The sequence below is a fragment of the Zophobas morio genome, unplaced genomic scaffold, assembly GCF_036711695.1.
Source record: "Zophobas morio isolate AGI-343-1 ecotype UQ-CSIRO unplaced genomic scaffold, CSIRO_AGI_Zmor_V1 ptg000058l, whole genome shotgun sequence".
In the NCBI taxonomy this organism is placed as follows: Eukaryota; Metazoa; Arthropoda; class Insecta; order Coleoptera; family Tenebrionidae; genus Zophobas; species Zophobas morio.
Window position 1 is genome coordinate 8,022,334 of NW_026972163.1, and position 17,218 is coordinate 8,039,551.

The window sequence follows — 17,218 nt, forward strand, 5'->3', positions numbered from 1 at the left end:
TGATTATCCAACGAATCGCACAAGAACTGAGTTATGGAGACAAGGTTGTTCTCAGTTGAACGTCCTCTGATAAATCCATGTTGGTTTGGGCAAAGCATTTGTGAAATATGGAAAGAGAAGAAAGGATGTAATACTAATTCAAATACTTTAGCGAAATTGCTAATAATGGCAACTGGTCTATAGTTTTCTATATTGGTAACTTATCCCCCTGTTTGTACACTGGGCAAATTCTTGAAGTTTTCCACTGATCGGGAAAGTTACAAGATTTTATACTAAGATTAAACAGAGTAGTCAATGGTCTCGCGAAAACATTCACACAATCCCTTACAACAAAAGCTGGTATTTGATCAGGACCACTAGTCATTTTAGGCTTCAGTTTTTTGATTGCCAAATACACATTTTCTTCTGTAATACTTTTTAAAATCAAGAGATTTTTATTCAAACTCGAACAATTTAAATCAGATGGAATTTTATTTGTATTTATAAATGACTGGGCAAAATGTTTCGCAAATCCGTCGACTATCTCTTTTGGATCAGCCAAATTAATAGCGTTGTAGGTTATATCTGATGGAATATTAACAGAGCTTTTTTTCGATTTCATAAATGACCAGAACACCTTTGGGTCAGACTTAATGCAATTATTCATTTTTTGTAAATAACATTTATACTTCTCTTTTATTTTTGATTTCAATTGTGCTCTCAAATTTTTGAACAATAGATAGTCATCTGGAGAATTCGATTTTCTATATTTTCTTGAGGCCAGATTTTTGTATTTTAAACCCTTAATGATGTTACTATCAAACCAGACCGGATAACTGCCAGAAGTATTTTTTTTCTTTGGTACATAGATCTGTAAAATTCCATCCAGTACAAAATAGAAATGGGACAATGCATTCTTAATATCAGAATGTTCATCAAGAAAGGACCAATTTACTGATAGCAAGGCCTCATATAATGAACACAAATTACATTTTCGGAAGTTATACTCAGATTCAAATGAAACTGGAAATTTTTTTTGATGAATCTTAAAAATACCAACTTCAATTTCGAGGGCAGGATAAATAAATAAAATAAATAAATATGCTTTATTATCCAACAGGCATCTGCCCAATTACAGGATAAAAATAAACGAAATATAAACCCAAAATCCTAAAACAATAAATATGATTGACTAAAATCGGTCATTTACTTCATTAAAACATGCTTAAGTATTTTCTTAATTCCATCATAATTGACATCGCAAACATTGCTAACTCCATTTATTAGTTTTGTCATTACGTTGATTGGTGAATTTACTCCTAAATTTGTCCTGAAAGTAGAAATCCTGAAAGTTATATGCTGTCTTGAGTTCAGCCTCGGAACTGCAAAAGAAAGTTTTGATAAAATGGCTGGCACATCAGCTTTTCCTTGAACGATGTTAACTATAAATTTAACTGCTGCCAACCGTCTTCTATCTTCGAGTAGTTGAACATCATACTTTTGCAAGAGAACCATAATATTCATTCCTCTTGGTGGATATCTTCCCTGTTCCTTAAAAAGTAGATATTTCAGGATTTTTTTTTGTACTCTTTCGATAGCATCTCTTTGATATGCATAATATGGTGCCCAAACAACAGATGCATACTCAATTTTCGATCTCACAAATGCAAAAAACAAAGCCTTTAAGGCAACTACATTTCTGAAATCCGAACAATTTCTTATTATAAAGCCCAAAGTTTGAAATGAACTCCCAATTGTTTGCTCTATATGATCATTAAAACTAAGTTTTTGATCAAACAATACGCCCAAATCCCTAATTGTGCTACACCTAGAAATTGATTGATCCATAATTTTATAGTCAAACAATATTATATTAAATTTTTTTGTAAAAGACATGATATTACATTTCGACTTATTAATCTCTAATTGATTAGTTCTATACCATAATAATAGTCTATTCATATCTTCATTCAATTTAAAACAATCTTCATATGAGTGAATAGAATGAAATATTTTTAGATCATCTGCAAAAAGCAGCACTTGTGAGTTCCTAATGACATCAATAACATCATTAATATAAATTGTAAAAAGCAATGGACCTATTACTGATCCCTGCGGAACTCCCGACGTAGCATAAAATATTTCCGATCTAAAACCATTATACTCCACGTTTAATTGACGTCTATGTAGATAAGATGAAAAGAATTGCAGTAAACTACTGGAAAACCCCCATTTATCCAATTTATCAATCAATATTAAATGAGACACACGATCAAATGCTTTTGTAAGATCTGTAAATATCACATCCATTTGTCCTCCTTCGTCTAATTCTTCAGCAATAGATTGTGTGAAGTGAACCAAATTAGAAACGGTTGATCTGCCGTTGACAAACCCATGTTGAAATTGTGATATGGATCTAGATATTGCGGGAAATATGCGGTTATACATAACAATTTCAAAGATCTTTGAAAAATTAGAAATAATTGAGATAGGACGATAATTAATGATAAGGGATGGATCACCTTTCTTAAGTACTGGAGTAACTCTTGAAATTTTCCATATTTCCGGAAATTGAGATTTCTTCAATGATAAATTAAATAGATAAAATAAAGGCTTTATGAATATATTCGCACAATCTTTAATTAAAAATGTTGGAATCTGATCAGGTCCAGAGAGTAGATCATTCTTTAGTTTTTTAATGGCTGCAAATATTTCTTCCTCGGATATTAATGAAAGATCAACGTAACAATTATTTTCAGATAAACCGATATTTTGATCTATTTTTTCATTAACTATAAAATTATCCGAAAAGTATTCAGCAAAACAATTCACTATTTGTTGGGCATTGTCTAATTTTCTATTTTTAAACGTCATGTTAGATGGAAGTCTGGTAGTGTTTTTCTTTTTCCGAACAAAAGACCATAATTCCTTTGGATTGTTTTTGATGGACGATTGGACATTTTCTAAGTAAGTACTGAAGTCTAACATTTTCCGATGTTTTATCAGGGCTCGCAATTCATCGAATGTTCTCTTATGTTGACTATGTCTCTCTTTTTTGTATTTTTAAGTGCTTTTTCTTTTTTTCTTATAAGAACTTTCAAATCACTAGAAAACCAAACAGGATAGTATCTTTTTCGCGAACTAGTTCTAGGTATATATCGCTCCAATAAGACCCTTATTTTATTATAAAATTGCAAACATGCATCGTTAGTATCATCAATCTTATATAAAAACTCCCAGTCCGTTGCAAATAAGGCACTATACAATTCGTGAAAATTGCACAACTTAAAATTAAACTTCCTGTTTATACCACAAAGAGGAAAGTTCCTTGTAGAAGGTGTTCTTAATAGAATATCAATAAGTAGTGGCGGATGATGTTTATCCGGCTTTACTGGAGGAGAATCATGAAGCATGACAGCTACATCTGTTATGTTAGATAACACAAGATCTAAAATCCTACCATTGTCATTTAATACTTTGTTAAGCTGAGCCAGATTTGTTAATGCCAAAAACTGATTTAATAAGGTAGCTACAGAATCATTACTTTGATCATGAAAACTTGGAATATTGAAGTCTCCAACAATCAAAATTTTGTTTTCCGTTGATACATAGTTCTCAAGATATTCAAAAAATGATTCTAAGTCTTGGACAGGCATATGTGGGGGTATATATAGAGCGAAAATATATAAAGAATAAGCTAAAAAATTAATTTTGCATCCAACTATATCTACTAAGGGAATGTTACTAATTAACTCTGATAAATCCAATTTACTTACTGAAAAAGAGTTTTTTATTGCAACAACAACTCCACCACCACGTGTTCGATTTACTCGACCAAAACGACGATCACAACTCGACCAAAACAACAACACAGGATGATGGTTGTCCTCCTTTAAGAACGGATTTTGTGATTTAGAGACAACGCATTGATCACTGTTGGTTAAAACAAGATCCAAGAGGCGATTATTTACATTTACTATTTTATTGTACTGGTCCAAGTTGTAAAATGCCATAAAATTGTTAATACATTGGAAAGAAACTGAAGCTGCAACTTTATTCATTGCACTTGCGACAAACTCTGGACAGTTGAAGTCACCTAAGATAATTAATTGATGTTCATACAAATAAGACATGGAACATAAAAAATCAAAAAACAGTACGTAATCATTATTGTTGCAAGAAGGTGGTATGTAAACGACTAGAATGTAGATATTGCGGAAATTAAAATTAATTTTTACTATGACTAAGTCTATAAGAGGTAAAATATCACAGATGTTATCACATATTGAGTTATCACAGATGCTAGCAGAAATAGTACGGTCAACAGCTAGGAGAACACCTCCACCTCTTACATGATTAGACATTTTAAAATCACGATCTTTTCGGAAGACGTTATATGTAATTAGCTATATCAAATAGTTCCGCATCATTTATACTATTGTTCAACCAAGTTTCAGTAAGTGCAACTAGTTTAAAATGAGATGCAAGAATTGAGGATATGTAAAACTCACCGATTTTTGTACACAAACCTGACATTTTGGTAGTAACACAATAATGAATCACGTTTAATATTAAATGGAAGATCACTCACCTGTGAAAAATCACCAACGTCGTTATATACGAGTAACTTTGCAGATTGCAGTAGTTGCTATTCAGTGCCAAGTATTAGGATTTTAAGTTTCCCAAGATAATTCTGGTACACAGGACATTTATCCCTATCCCAAACTGCATGATCTACTTGCACATTCGGATCTTTTTCTTTTAAAGAACAGCAATGAGTACATTTTAACAAATTAGAATCACAATCTTTTAACAAATGAGCACCGGCACATTTGGGGCAAACAGGATCTCTCTGAGTACATTGATTCGACATATGATTAAACCCGGAACACTTGAAACATCGTCGAACTTCAATCGCATCCCAAACACGACATGGATCATACCCAATCAGTACTCTCCCAGCATTAATTAAAGACCTGTAAGATTCTATATCAATTTCGACAATCGCTTGTTTGCGTTTGATGTTACTGCGTATAGGTTGATATTTTTTTAAAACACACGTTTAGTTTGCACTGAACAAAAACCTGTTTTCGTACAATAAATAGTTAACTACTGCATCTTCTGGTATATCCTTATCAATCCCAGAGATTCTAATTCTAGGATTTAAGGTTGGTAACTGCTTAACTTTCTAATCTGGTAAGGTTGCAGAAGTTAAACTCTCAAATTTATCACGATTACCCTCATTGTTACAACTTATAATAACACTACCATTACGCCCAGTTTTAACCGAAGAAATACCAATATTAGACTTGAAGGGATCAACTTTCTCTAATATATCTTTTTTTGTTGTTGACACTAACTGATTTTCATCTTTAGGTTGCAGAATTATGGTAGGTTTTTTCTTAATGACCATACTAGCGTACGAAGCAGTTTTTTCTGTATTTGCAGAATTTGATGGTACCTGCACTTGACTCAAATTATTGTCGTTCTGCTTTTCTATCAAAGTTAAACATTTTTCCACAGACCGTTGCAAAGAACTAATTTTGGAACACCCTTCTAGTATGAGACAATTGTCACAAAGAAAACGAAAGTTGGCGTATTTACCCAAAACTCTAAGGTCGGCATCATCAATTCTCAAACATTTTGCGTGATATTTGTTACCACAACTGAAACATTTTTGTGTTTTATCAAAATTTTTTATGTTTGCATCGCAGATATTGCAGGCCGGCATTTTAATACACTTAAGAAATTAGTAGAGATAGCCGCTACAGTATAAAAATACCGAGCGGCTACGACAAAAAATAAAATACGCTAAGTACACGATAACAAAAAAAAAATTGATGCTGCTAATCACACCATAACCCATTCAGGTAAAATAAGATTGTAATAACTAATTATGAGTTTTTCACAAATACGTACAGACCTAGCTCACCACACGTCCGACCTCACTCAACGCCACACAAGATCTCAATTTGACTTTCGTACTCAGTTATGGGTATATCTGTTTAACATTAAATTTTCAAAAGTTTAGATTTTTCCAATGTAATCTTGGGCTCTAACATAAACTGGTAATGTATAATGTATAATTATAATTGAGTATTTTCGTGGTTGATCTTTAAATTATTATTTTCTCAAAAAATTCACTTCATGTCATATCCAATATGTAGCAAACTGAAAACTGATAATAATAAAGCAGCAGATATGACGAAATAGTGTACACTTTTTTTAATGTCGGTAATAGAGTGTATGTATAATACCAACACATCGGGTATGTTTCTGTTTTTGTTCGTTCGACACCACTGTATTTACAGTATTTAAGCCAAGTATACGTTTCCGTCCCTAAAATCCTACGTACGGCATCCTTTGCCCACGTAAATACAGTGTCTGGAATGAAGACAGAAACAGAAACATATCAGATGTGGTGTGGCGATTAACATATTAACATATAGTTTTACAACACCTTATAAAAATGTAAAAAAACACTATGGTATTATTTGAAATTTATCGTTAAAGATTATATGGTCAATTAGATGTGGGTCGTCGTATTCTTTAAAAAGTGGCCTTCGTCAGTGAGTTCGTAATGCTTAATTAATAATTATATTCAGAGCGAAAAATACAACGGCTTTATTAGAAATACACCAAAGACAAGTTTTTTCATTCTAATAATTTCTAATAATAATTATTTCTGTAAACTTGTTCACTCTTGAAGTGTTATTTTTTAAGTACCTGCTTGGCAAATTATAAATAGAACATATGGGGTAATATAGGGAAGACCTAACGACACAAACAAAATCATAAAAATTCTTTGTCCATTGTCCCTGAAACGGGACAAGGTTTTGAAGAGTTCATTCGTCGAATTTTGATTTTATAAAGACGTTTATAAAGCGATGATGGGTACCAAAAAAATTAGAGAGTGGTTAATTTTTAATTTTATTAAATTTATTTCATCTAATGAAAAAATAACGCTCAACTTCTGCATTTACTATCCACCAGATGTTTGGGAGGTGCAGTCGGATGATCCCTTTTTTCAGTATTTATCTTTATTGCACTTCACACTCACAGTGAAGCCACAGTAAAGACAACTCGCTATTTTTACTGATCCGTTTTCATGGGTGGTCGTTTGTCTTGTGACCGTATGAGGGCGCTCAACACAAGGTACTTCTCTTTCTTACACATTGGAACATTGAACTGCGGTAGTTTGGTTATCTAGTGACTTTAATGTGAAATATTTGAAATTTGGCAGTTTAGTTGCATTGGTTTTGATGATTTAAGGCTGATCTTCCGGTGTAATTATTGCAGTTATGTGTAATTTTCACAGAAACATTTTAAAAAGCGTTGTTCACGTTTTCATAGGACCATTGTTTACTGTTTATTTTTTTTTGTAAAAGAATTAAATGTACATATATTAGCGTTTTCTAATAACGTTGAATCTTACAACCATTTACAGCCATCATGAAAAAGAAATTAATGAAACGTAAAATCGTAATCAGAAAAGCGGGCCACATCTAAATTTCAACACGGTGTCTCTGTTATAGGGCGCTTAATTAATTATTTATTATAATAGACTGTGGTGTTTATAAGATCAACTAGTTACAAAATGTTATTGTTATTACACTATTTTTAAGTCTTTTCCAAAAATTAATTTGCACAAAGTGTAGTAAATTGTGTACACGAATCAATTTTAAAATGAAGCGTTTGTGACCTTTTTTAAATTGGGTGGCGACATCTAGAAATATTTTGGGCAACGACGACCGTTGACGGCTTAAAATTCGGGTCAGAAAGATCAAAGGGGCCGACACGAGTTGTCCATACTGATTGATATCTGTACTGTGCTGTGGTCCAAGTCAATCCATTACAAGCAGGTATGCAACCAACTTAACATTAATTATTCTATGTTCAGAGAAAAAAAACCTCACGATATGTTCAAAGGGCCCAAAGTCACTTGGCTTTATTATTAGATGCAGCAGGAATTTTAATGACCTTGGTTGTATGCGAGTTTTATATTTTACTTATGTTCGATCAAAGTTGGAGTATGCTAGTGCAGTGTGGTCACCTCGATGGTCACCATTCACACAAAATAATATCCATTCAGTGGAAAAAATTCAGCGAAGTTTTCTAAAATACTTGGCATATAGGCAGGATATATGGCGTTTACCTAGCCCATGGCCGACTTCATTAATATACACTAACGTGTATATACGGCCGTTTCAATTTTTTAAAAATTTGTTCCCGCGTAGTAATCCATGGGTACATAAGCATACGCCACCCACGGCAATGTCTTGAACTAAACTGTCACTACTGTCAGAAATTTTCTTTGACAATTTTCAAATCCAAAATAATTTTGGGCATGAATTATTATCGTTAATAAAACTAGGTCTTTTTAATATGGGAAGAAAGTGTATGATTTGTTGTAATACACAAAATCCACTTTTTGGAATTCCTGCGGAAGTGGATCTTAGAAACAAATGGTTTGAATCACTTTCAAAATTTTGTGGTATTTCATAAAACAAGTTCCTCAAAAAATATTTTATTCGAATTATTTTAGATCTGACCAAGATAAACGATCATACTGTTGTGTGTTCCAAACATTTTGCAACAGAATGTATTGTTAGAAGCGCAAAAAGTACTCGTCTTAATAAACAAGCGGTTCCGTTTATATTCGTATGTACATAAAAATCTACGTACCTCACATAATCTATAAATCTTTGTCATCATTCCAGAATCCTACTGATCCTGACATTTCTAGTACCCAACCAACAAATCCTTTTTTAGAAGACACTTATCCAACTTCCGTTTCCTCATTCCAAAATGCTAATAAGGAAACTAATGTTTCCACATGTGATGATTTAAGTGCAAAGGATAAACAAGAACTTAAAGATCTCAGGTACCACAACAAAGTTTTAAAGCAACAATTGAGTAGAATGAAACGAAAGAATTCTGAATGTTTATCAAAAATGAGAGAGTTAGAAGAAAAAGTAAAAAATTTGGATGCTTTAAAAATAACCAAAATTATAGAAGACGCAAACAACGCAGATGAAAAGTCAATATTTCTTTTGGACTTGATAAAAAATCACTATAAAAAAATACCTAGGTGGTCAGAAATGTCTCTTCGTCTGTGTACTGTCTGGAGATTTTGTTCGCCTAAAGGTTACAGATTTTGCCACAATAACTTACTAAAACTGCCTTCAAAATCGACTATATCCAGATTTCTTGGACACTATCATGGTCAAAATAAGCTGATCCAAGAGCGATTGTGTGCAGAAATTGGTCAATTAAAAAAGCCAGTTGAAATCTGCTCCTTAATAATGGACGACATGTCCATAAAAGAAAAATTCATTACTGTAGGGCAGAAGATCGAATTTATGGCCTAGAGACAACAAGTTCTACTCGTGTTGGAACTAAGCCAAAAGTAGCCAACAAGATGCTTTGTTTTGTGGTGCAGGGATTGAGTACTAGATATACAATACCAGCAGGATATTTTTTCCACTCGTCGTTAACAACTCAGGAATTATATTTATTAACAAAAAACATTTTACAACTTCTGACAAACTGCGGCTACATTGTGATTAGATTTGTTACAGACAATATTTCAACAAATGTCGCCCTCTTTAAAAAATTTGGAAACGGATCACTGAAAAATTCCATTGATCATCCCATTCTGGAACATATTCCACTATTTTTGAGTTTCGATTTCTGCCATGCTCTAAAAAATGCACGAAATTTGTTTTTAGACCATGATATGTATTCTTCTCAAGGCAAAATTTCATCATGTTGCCTCAAATTATTGTATGATTTGGAGAAAGGAATGCCAGTAAAGCCTGTCAGATATTTAACAAAGAAGCATCTATTTCCATCAAACTTTGAAAAAATGAATGTCCTAAGAGCAATCCAAGTTTTTTCACCTACTGTAACCTCTTCTTTAAAATTTCTAAAAGCTGCAGGGGACGATCGCTTTGTAGACGCTGATGCCTCTATATTCTATATGGAAAACATGTACCACTTTTTTCAGGTGCATAATGTTTCAAGCAGAGATCACTATCTTCGTTCACTAGATAGCAGTATTGCACCATATGTGCATATTTCAGACGCACGTCTTGACTGGTTAAATGTCACATTTCCAAAGTATATTGACGATATCCAGAAGACTTCTGTAGATGTTGGATTTAAAGGTCTTACTAAGGAAACAGCTCATGCGTTACAATTCACGGCAAAAAGCACATACCTCTGTGTAAAATTTTTGCTAAGCCAGGTTGGCTTCTATTATGTTGTAACGCGATCCTTCAGCTCAGACGCTGTAGAGGCCATGTTTTCACATGTAAGACTGAAAGGTGGTTCTAATGATGCCACAGATGCCAGAGCTGCAGATTATGCATTAAGGCAAATTCTTCGTTGTGGGATTGTTAAAGCTTCCCATTCCTCAAACACTGCTGAAAATGTTAACTATATTAGTCCTGCAAATATTTTAAATTTACAAGAAAACAGAGAGAGCTTTATTAAGCACACAGAACAACTCATATTTCCAATTGAAGTACGAAGAAATATTCACAATCTTAAGAAGTGCATCATACCTGATAATAATATTTTCTCGGCATCAGTAGCTTTCTTGGCAGGATACATCATAAAAAAATTAGAAGATTTATTTCATTGTGATGAATGTTTAACACCTCTATTATGTACTAGCATTCCAGGTCCTTTGCTACAATTGATTGCCATTCAAAACCGAGGAGGTTTAGTCTATCCCAAAGATATCTTTGTTGGTATTATTCAGCAGATAGCTGAAAGCATCCAGCAAATGTTGCCATTTCTACAACATGATAATCCTGGTAAATACATACTTGAAGAACTGTATCCACACCTTGTGCAAAATCCCATTTTTGTCTGTGCAAATCACAGGGATTCTGTGTGCAAATATATAATCAAAACGACTGTAAAGCCAGTTCTCAGCAATCTTTGCTTGGAGACCACAGATTCTGTCAAGAGATTTGCATTAAATTTTAAACCTAAAAGTCGAAAAGTATTGAAATTGTAACTTTACGTTAATATTATTGTTTTACTTACTGTGTTTTGTGATAAAATTAAAAAAAAAACATTATTATCTGAACCAAACTGCTTTTTTTATGCTTCGAGTAAAATTTGTTGTCAATGTCAGTTTCAACTTGACAATTAATTTGACAGAAATAGCACGAGATCTGTCGTGTGAGGGCGCCACAATATGCACTAGGCGGCGGAACATTTTTTCTAATGGAAAATCAAAAATTGAAACGGCCGTATATACACGTTAGTGTATATTAATGAAGTCGGCCATGCCTAGCCAGAGGATCACCACATTTTGCACTTCTTACGAGATTTGAGTTGGAGGATCTGAATACAAGACGAATAAAAGCTTTGTTAATCTTTCTTAAAAAGTTAGTAAATTTTCATATTGACTGTTCTGATCTTCTCAGCCGAAGAGCAACCCCCCAAGACACCTCCATCTTTTGTATTACAATTTGCAGATTAGATAACACAGGTTTTGTCTTGTTCTTCATAATGTTTGCAAATGAAGGCTTCTTGTCACTGTTCAATGAAACTGTAGCAAGTTTATTGTCTGCTAGTTTCAAGAAATCAGTTTTTAAATCATCAAATATTCCGTTTAAATTGTTGATTAATTCAGAATATTTCTCTTGAAGTACACAATTTAGCTTCTCCATATCAACAGTAAAACATTTCTTGCTACACTCAATACAATATGTCCAGGATAAACCCGAAACAACATTCAAATTATCAAGAATAACATTCGGAATATTAACACAAGACTTACGAAATCGTCGTCCATACACACCGGAACAGGTTAAACTCGGTGAGTCTGGATGAATAGCCCCCAGGCAACATCCACAGTTATTAAGCATTGTATAGAGGGCAATAATAAAAAAAAAAGAAAAAAAGAAAAAACCGCACAAGATCGACTAAATGCAAAATGCAGTTGGTCAAATTAAAGCCACCTTTACGACAAACTTAATCTCTGGAAAAATCTAAATCTAAACTAAGTCAAACATATTACTGAGTATGAGCTTTTAAAATACGGTGCTATTCTTTACATCATACCCATTAAAGCAAAAGAATTACACGTCCTAATTGCAATAACTCACGCCGTACAATGCATGAGCGCAAAGCGCCGCCTTAACCCCCCCCCCCCCCCAGAGCGACAGTGTATCTCTGCAAAAATAACTAAAAATAACTGAGAAACGATACCGAAATGAGAATCCAATAGCTTTAAATTACCAGTGTAATAAGCAGAGGGCGGTGACCGTGGAGTTAGGAACTGTGCGGACCACCACATGTATGCACATGACCAGCGCGGCACTGTGTCGATCAATTCGTTGGCGGACTACACTGCATTTGGATCGCAGTCTTATCGCTTGTTTTTCAGGTGCAATACGCACCTGTATACATAGGCGTCGAGTACTCCTTGCGCATCAACCGCTTGGAAGTGGCGCAGTCGGAGCAGTATTCATTCGTAAAATAGCAAATTAGTAACAAAAATGTGTTTAACAACGGCATGACAGAGCTAAACATTAGAACAAAATACATATGACAATTTGCTCCCATTTTTTAATTACGGTCCCACAACCAGTTGTGACGTCGATCGTTCATGTTCTAAATTTAAAGACTTATTAACCCCCAAAAGAACACATTTTACACAAGAAAATCTCGAGCGGGCGCTAGACCTTGAGCGCACTGCGAAAACTGTGTGTACGGCTATGGATTAAAACGGCTTCGCCGTTCTCTAGTAATAGTAACAATATTCGCACTTAATTATGATGTCCCACAGTACACCAAACAAAAATTTGTGCATTCAACAGTCACAAATTTATATTTAATAGAGGTTGCTAAACTTACCAAATCAGAATGAAAACGTAGCGCTCACTTAACGTGTAACACAAGCAAATCACCACCGAACATGAAGCAACAGAGTACACACTGGGTAGAAAAAGAGGGCCGCCACCCAAAAAAGTACGCCCGCAAAAGCTATGACCATAACATTTTTCGATTACAGGCGTATGGTATATACCCATATGGTCCCACATGATACTAGGGTAAACGCAAATTATTACAAAGGAATTTTGCATTAGTTGATGAAGGATTACATTCCTAGAAAACGACCCGAAATTGAGGGAATCACGATAATGCTCGCCCTCACGTAGGTAATATTGTGACTGAATTTTTGATCAATAAAAATGCCAAATGTGCACCGAATTCTCCGTACAGCCCTGATGTAGCCCCATGCGACTTCTATTTGTTTCCCCATCGAAAAAAAGAGGCTAAAAGACGGCGCTTTCAAACAGAATTGGATGGTGTTAAGGCATTTGAAGCGATTTTGAAAAGGTTCTCAAAGAATGGTTTCCGTCATGTCTTTGAACAATGGCAACCGTTGGGATAAAGTCATTGCACTACAAGGGGAATATATAGAACCTGACAGGAGTATTATTGTTCAAGAATGATAACACAGTCGAACAATTTTAGAAAAGTTTCTTGTTACAAGCATTCTGAAAATGTATTCTGGAAGATGATTTTATGCTGAATAACTATCTAATAAGACATTATGCCTACGTCGTCAAAAAAATTTTTTTGGAGACTGTTTATAGTTCCAGTTAAAGGTATACTATTGCATAATGGGAATAAATATGCTGCCGACTGCATACTCCATACATACTGTAGAAACATATGAGAATATTCAACACTTGTTAAAATGTATTAACGACAAAAAGTTTGAGTGCAATTTGATAGGCGATTTAAAAATTGTAGCTTTAGTAACTGGCTTCCAATGTGGATATACCAAGCATATGTGCTTCTTATGCAAGTGAGATATAAGAGAGAAATCATTTCAACATCTGAAAACAATATTTCCTAAGCTTTCTGCTGCTAACATAAACCAAGGTAAAAACTAAAATATTACAGTGAATTTCAGTTTTCATATTATGTACGTTTTTTATATTTAGGAATTTTCATTGGGCCTGAAATTCGAATGAAGGATCAAATGTTCTACGCCTATTTGAATGATCCGGAAAAATTTACTTGGGAATAAATTAGCTTAGTGATCAGAGAATTTTTAGGAAACAAACGTTCCACAAATTATGTCTCATTTAAATTTCTTTGCTGATAATCTTTTGATCGAGAAATCAAGAAAGTCGAAGAAAGATTTAAGAGAAAGACCCAAGTATCCATTCTTTCCGAATACATGAGGCCTTTATCAAGAGTTAGATCCTTCTACATATTCTAGGCAGGTTAAATATTCGTAGACGTAATTAAATATCTGTCGACAGAAATCTGTAGAACATTTTTTTAGTACTTCTTGCGCGTTTTTCTATGTAAAATTAGAATTCACTTCATTTTTTCTAATTGTTCACCGGACGACAATAAAAATTTGAATAATTTTCTTTTTTGACGACACGGGTATATTATCTCTTTTAAGAGTTGTTCAACACAAAATTACCTTTCCGATCATGTTTAGAAAATGTATGTAACAAAAACACTGTTCTACTGTGTAATTAAAGTTTTAGTAGTACTAGTACTAGTCCTAGTCTTTGTTGAAAAGCCCTCGTACTTCCATCATCAGTGATCTACAACATGTATTAAGATATAACTCATAAAATATTAATTTCAGATTTCAAATTTGGATCCAGTTTTTACGAACAATACAAGAAAGGCTAAGCAAGACATCATTTTTTTTAACAGAGTGCCTAAAGTTGGCTCCCAAACATTAATGGAACTGGTTCGAAGGCTTAGCATCAAGAATAATTTCGGGTTTCATCAAGACCACGTACAAAGGGTGGAAACTATTAGATTGTCGCCAGAAGATCAAGCAGCTCTGTCGTCGTTGGTGTCAAGTTATGAACCCCCTGGGGTCTACATTAAACATGTTTGTTTTACAAACTTTTCGCAGTAAGTAGTGATCGAATATAACATCCAAGCTAACAAGATTACAAAACAATAACGGCTTTCATGTTCTTCAGTGCTTACATTTTCCTGTGTATGAATAATAAACGGAAAAAATTACATTAAATTATCTAAAATTTTATCGTTCGTACATAACTTTGCTAAAACATAAATGCGTTTTTTCTGTATTTTTAGCATCTAAGCGTTTTCACATATTTCAGAAATGAATTTAATGTTTTAAATCATTTTAATTTTAATTCGATAATTATTCAATTAATTTATTTGACAATTTGCCATATAGGTACATTTTAAAAAAATTAATTGTAAATGAAAATAGTTAACAGTTGGTACTTTTATTATTACTTTTTTCTATATTTTTAACTGCATGTCATTATTTAATTATTATTATTTAATTGGGGATGTCCGGGGTAGGCAAGCCGTAGCCGCCGGTCGACGCGGAACTCAATAAAAATAATTTTTTCGGTGGTTTTCAATTAATGATAAGGCAGGACAAGTAGAATTAGGGATTAATAGTATTTGGAGTCAAACTGACATTGTCAATTTTCTATAAAAAAATTATTTTTTCGCATTTCATTCAGTAATACACTAGATTTATGCACTACAAATCGTACAGTAAAAACTCATTTTACTGAATATCCAACCATTACTGCATAGCAACCATTACTGCATAGCTACCATTACTGCATAGCAACCATTACTGCATAGCAACGTCAAATTCATTAAAACAATGACACAATATTATTTTTATTTCACTTACTCCCATTATAGAAATTAAAAATACAATTGTTTAAATTCGAAAAAGTTAAACCCCCCGATCTCACTATATCAATATGTTCTTGTCGCAAGTTGTCTTGGTTCACCACAATTCCTGTATTGTTTTCTTTTGACGTTCCCGGTACCCCGCTAAATATCCTCTTCGATGTTTTTATCTTATTGCCAATGCTTTCCTCAACATATTTTTCAGCTACACTACTTGATTCCCATCCCCCATGCCTTTTGAGCGTTTGAATATCGGCTCCACTATCCGCAAGAAACGTTGCAGATGTTCTTCTGAACGAATGTCCGGTGTAGCTAACAGCACCAGGGAGTTTCAAGTATTCGGCAATCTTTTGCGGCATTTTAGCAAAACTATGGATACCCACTGGTTGCACTGTGCATTTTCCATTAAGGTAAAAGAGGAAAAATCGATTGTGCTAGACTCCTTTCGGTCTTAGTTGCAAATATTTCTTGTTAATCTCATATCCGTTACACTCTCATCCCACAGCAAACATTCGTTTCTTCTTTGTTTTGGTATCGTGTAAAGTTACGACCAACATACTTCCGGTGTCTTCTATGTCTTCTACTGTTAAATTACATAATTCGCCACGTCGACATGCACCATTTAGCGCAAAAACTAGCACCACTTTGATTAACAAGAAAGTTTCATCTGGTGCATCATTCAAAAATTTTGTGACGTTCTCTATGGTCAAAACTTTTGACTTTTTTGGCAAATAAGTATGGTTTTGACGTTTCAGGAAAGCAATTAGCTTCTTGTGTTGTGATATATCAATATTTTCATTGACTTGGATGGTACTTTTTAACATTGAGTATGTAGACCATAAGCTGGATGCCTTAAGGACTTTTGCCTAAAACAATTAATGAAGAAACATGATTACTGATATTAAATACCATACCTTTTCATAAAAATACGCCAGCATCACATTTTCGTCAAGGTTCTTCACTTTTTTCGCTTCCCGCCACTGGCAAAATACTCCATACGTCTTCTCGTATTTTTCCTTTGATTTCGCAGGGAGCAGACTCGTGCAAGCTTCGCGGGCAGCGTTCAAAATATCCTCACTTAAGGGAATATTCCGTGAATCCATTTCTGATTTAGTTTAAAATTGTTTGACTGTTGTTGTATGCGAAAAACAAGTTCTGCTTGGTTGTTACGTTATTGAAAAGCGTTACCTACTATTATTTTTTATTCGTACTTGACTTTTACATAATATTTAAAATTATTAACGCAAATAATATCTGGTTATGAAATGCGAAAAAATAGTATAGGCGCCTCGATAGAAAAGTCTTTTCACAACTCGTATGGTTTTTAAGTTACTCGTTCGCTTCGCTCACTCGTACTCAAACGAACCATACTCGTTTGGTAAAACTTCACTTTTCTACACTTGGCACGTAATGTACTATTAACAATTCGAGGTCGAAAGATTCGAGATGTTTTTGTACATCCTGGCACGTAAAATGTCAGTGGTTAACGAGTAGCGGCCATACACTACGAAAATATATAACACAAAGGTGTAGACTCAAAGTA

The 17,218-nt window shown here is 33.9% G+C and overlaps 1 protein-coding gene and 1 long non-coding RNA gene across 4 annotated transcripts in view; one reads left to right on the plus strand and one right to left on the minus strand.

Moving 5' to 3' along the window:
* The window catches only part of LOC135143119 (heparan sulfate 2-O-sulfotransferase pipe), a 268,339-nt gene that overhangs the window by 167,995 nt on the left and 83,126 nt on the right, over positions 1-17,218 (plus strand). Inside the window, exon 4 of the mRNA XM_064074982.1 lies at positions 14,624-14,901. Coding sequence (XP_063931052.1) covers positions 14,624-14,901 — 278 coding nt within the window. The remainder of the gene's footprint in view (positions 1-14,623; positions 14,902-17,218) is intronic.
* LOC135143187 (uncharacterized) lies at positions 9,455-11,271 on the minus strand. Of its 3 annotated transcripts, XR_010282714.1 has the most exons (5): positions 11,038-11,268; positions 10,815-10,979; positions 10,548-10,754; positions 10,202-10,406; positions 9,455-10,154 (listed from the first exon to the last, which is right to left on the minus strand). It is a non-coding gene; the product is annotated as an uncharacterized LOC135143187 (long non-coding RNA). The 3 variants fall into 3 exon arrangements; XR_010282713.1 differs by having other exon boundaries at positions 9,455-10,406; positions 10,548-10,783; positions 10,835-10,979; positions 11,038-11,271; XR_010282712.1 differs by having other exon boundaries at positions 9,455-10,406; positions 11,038-11,271.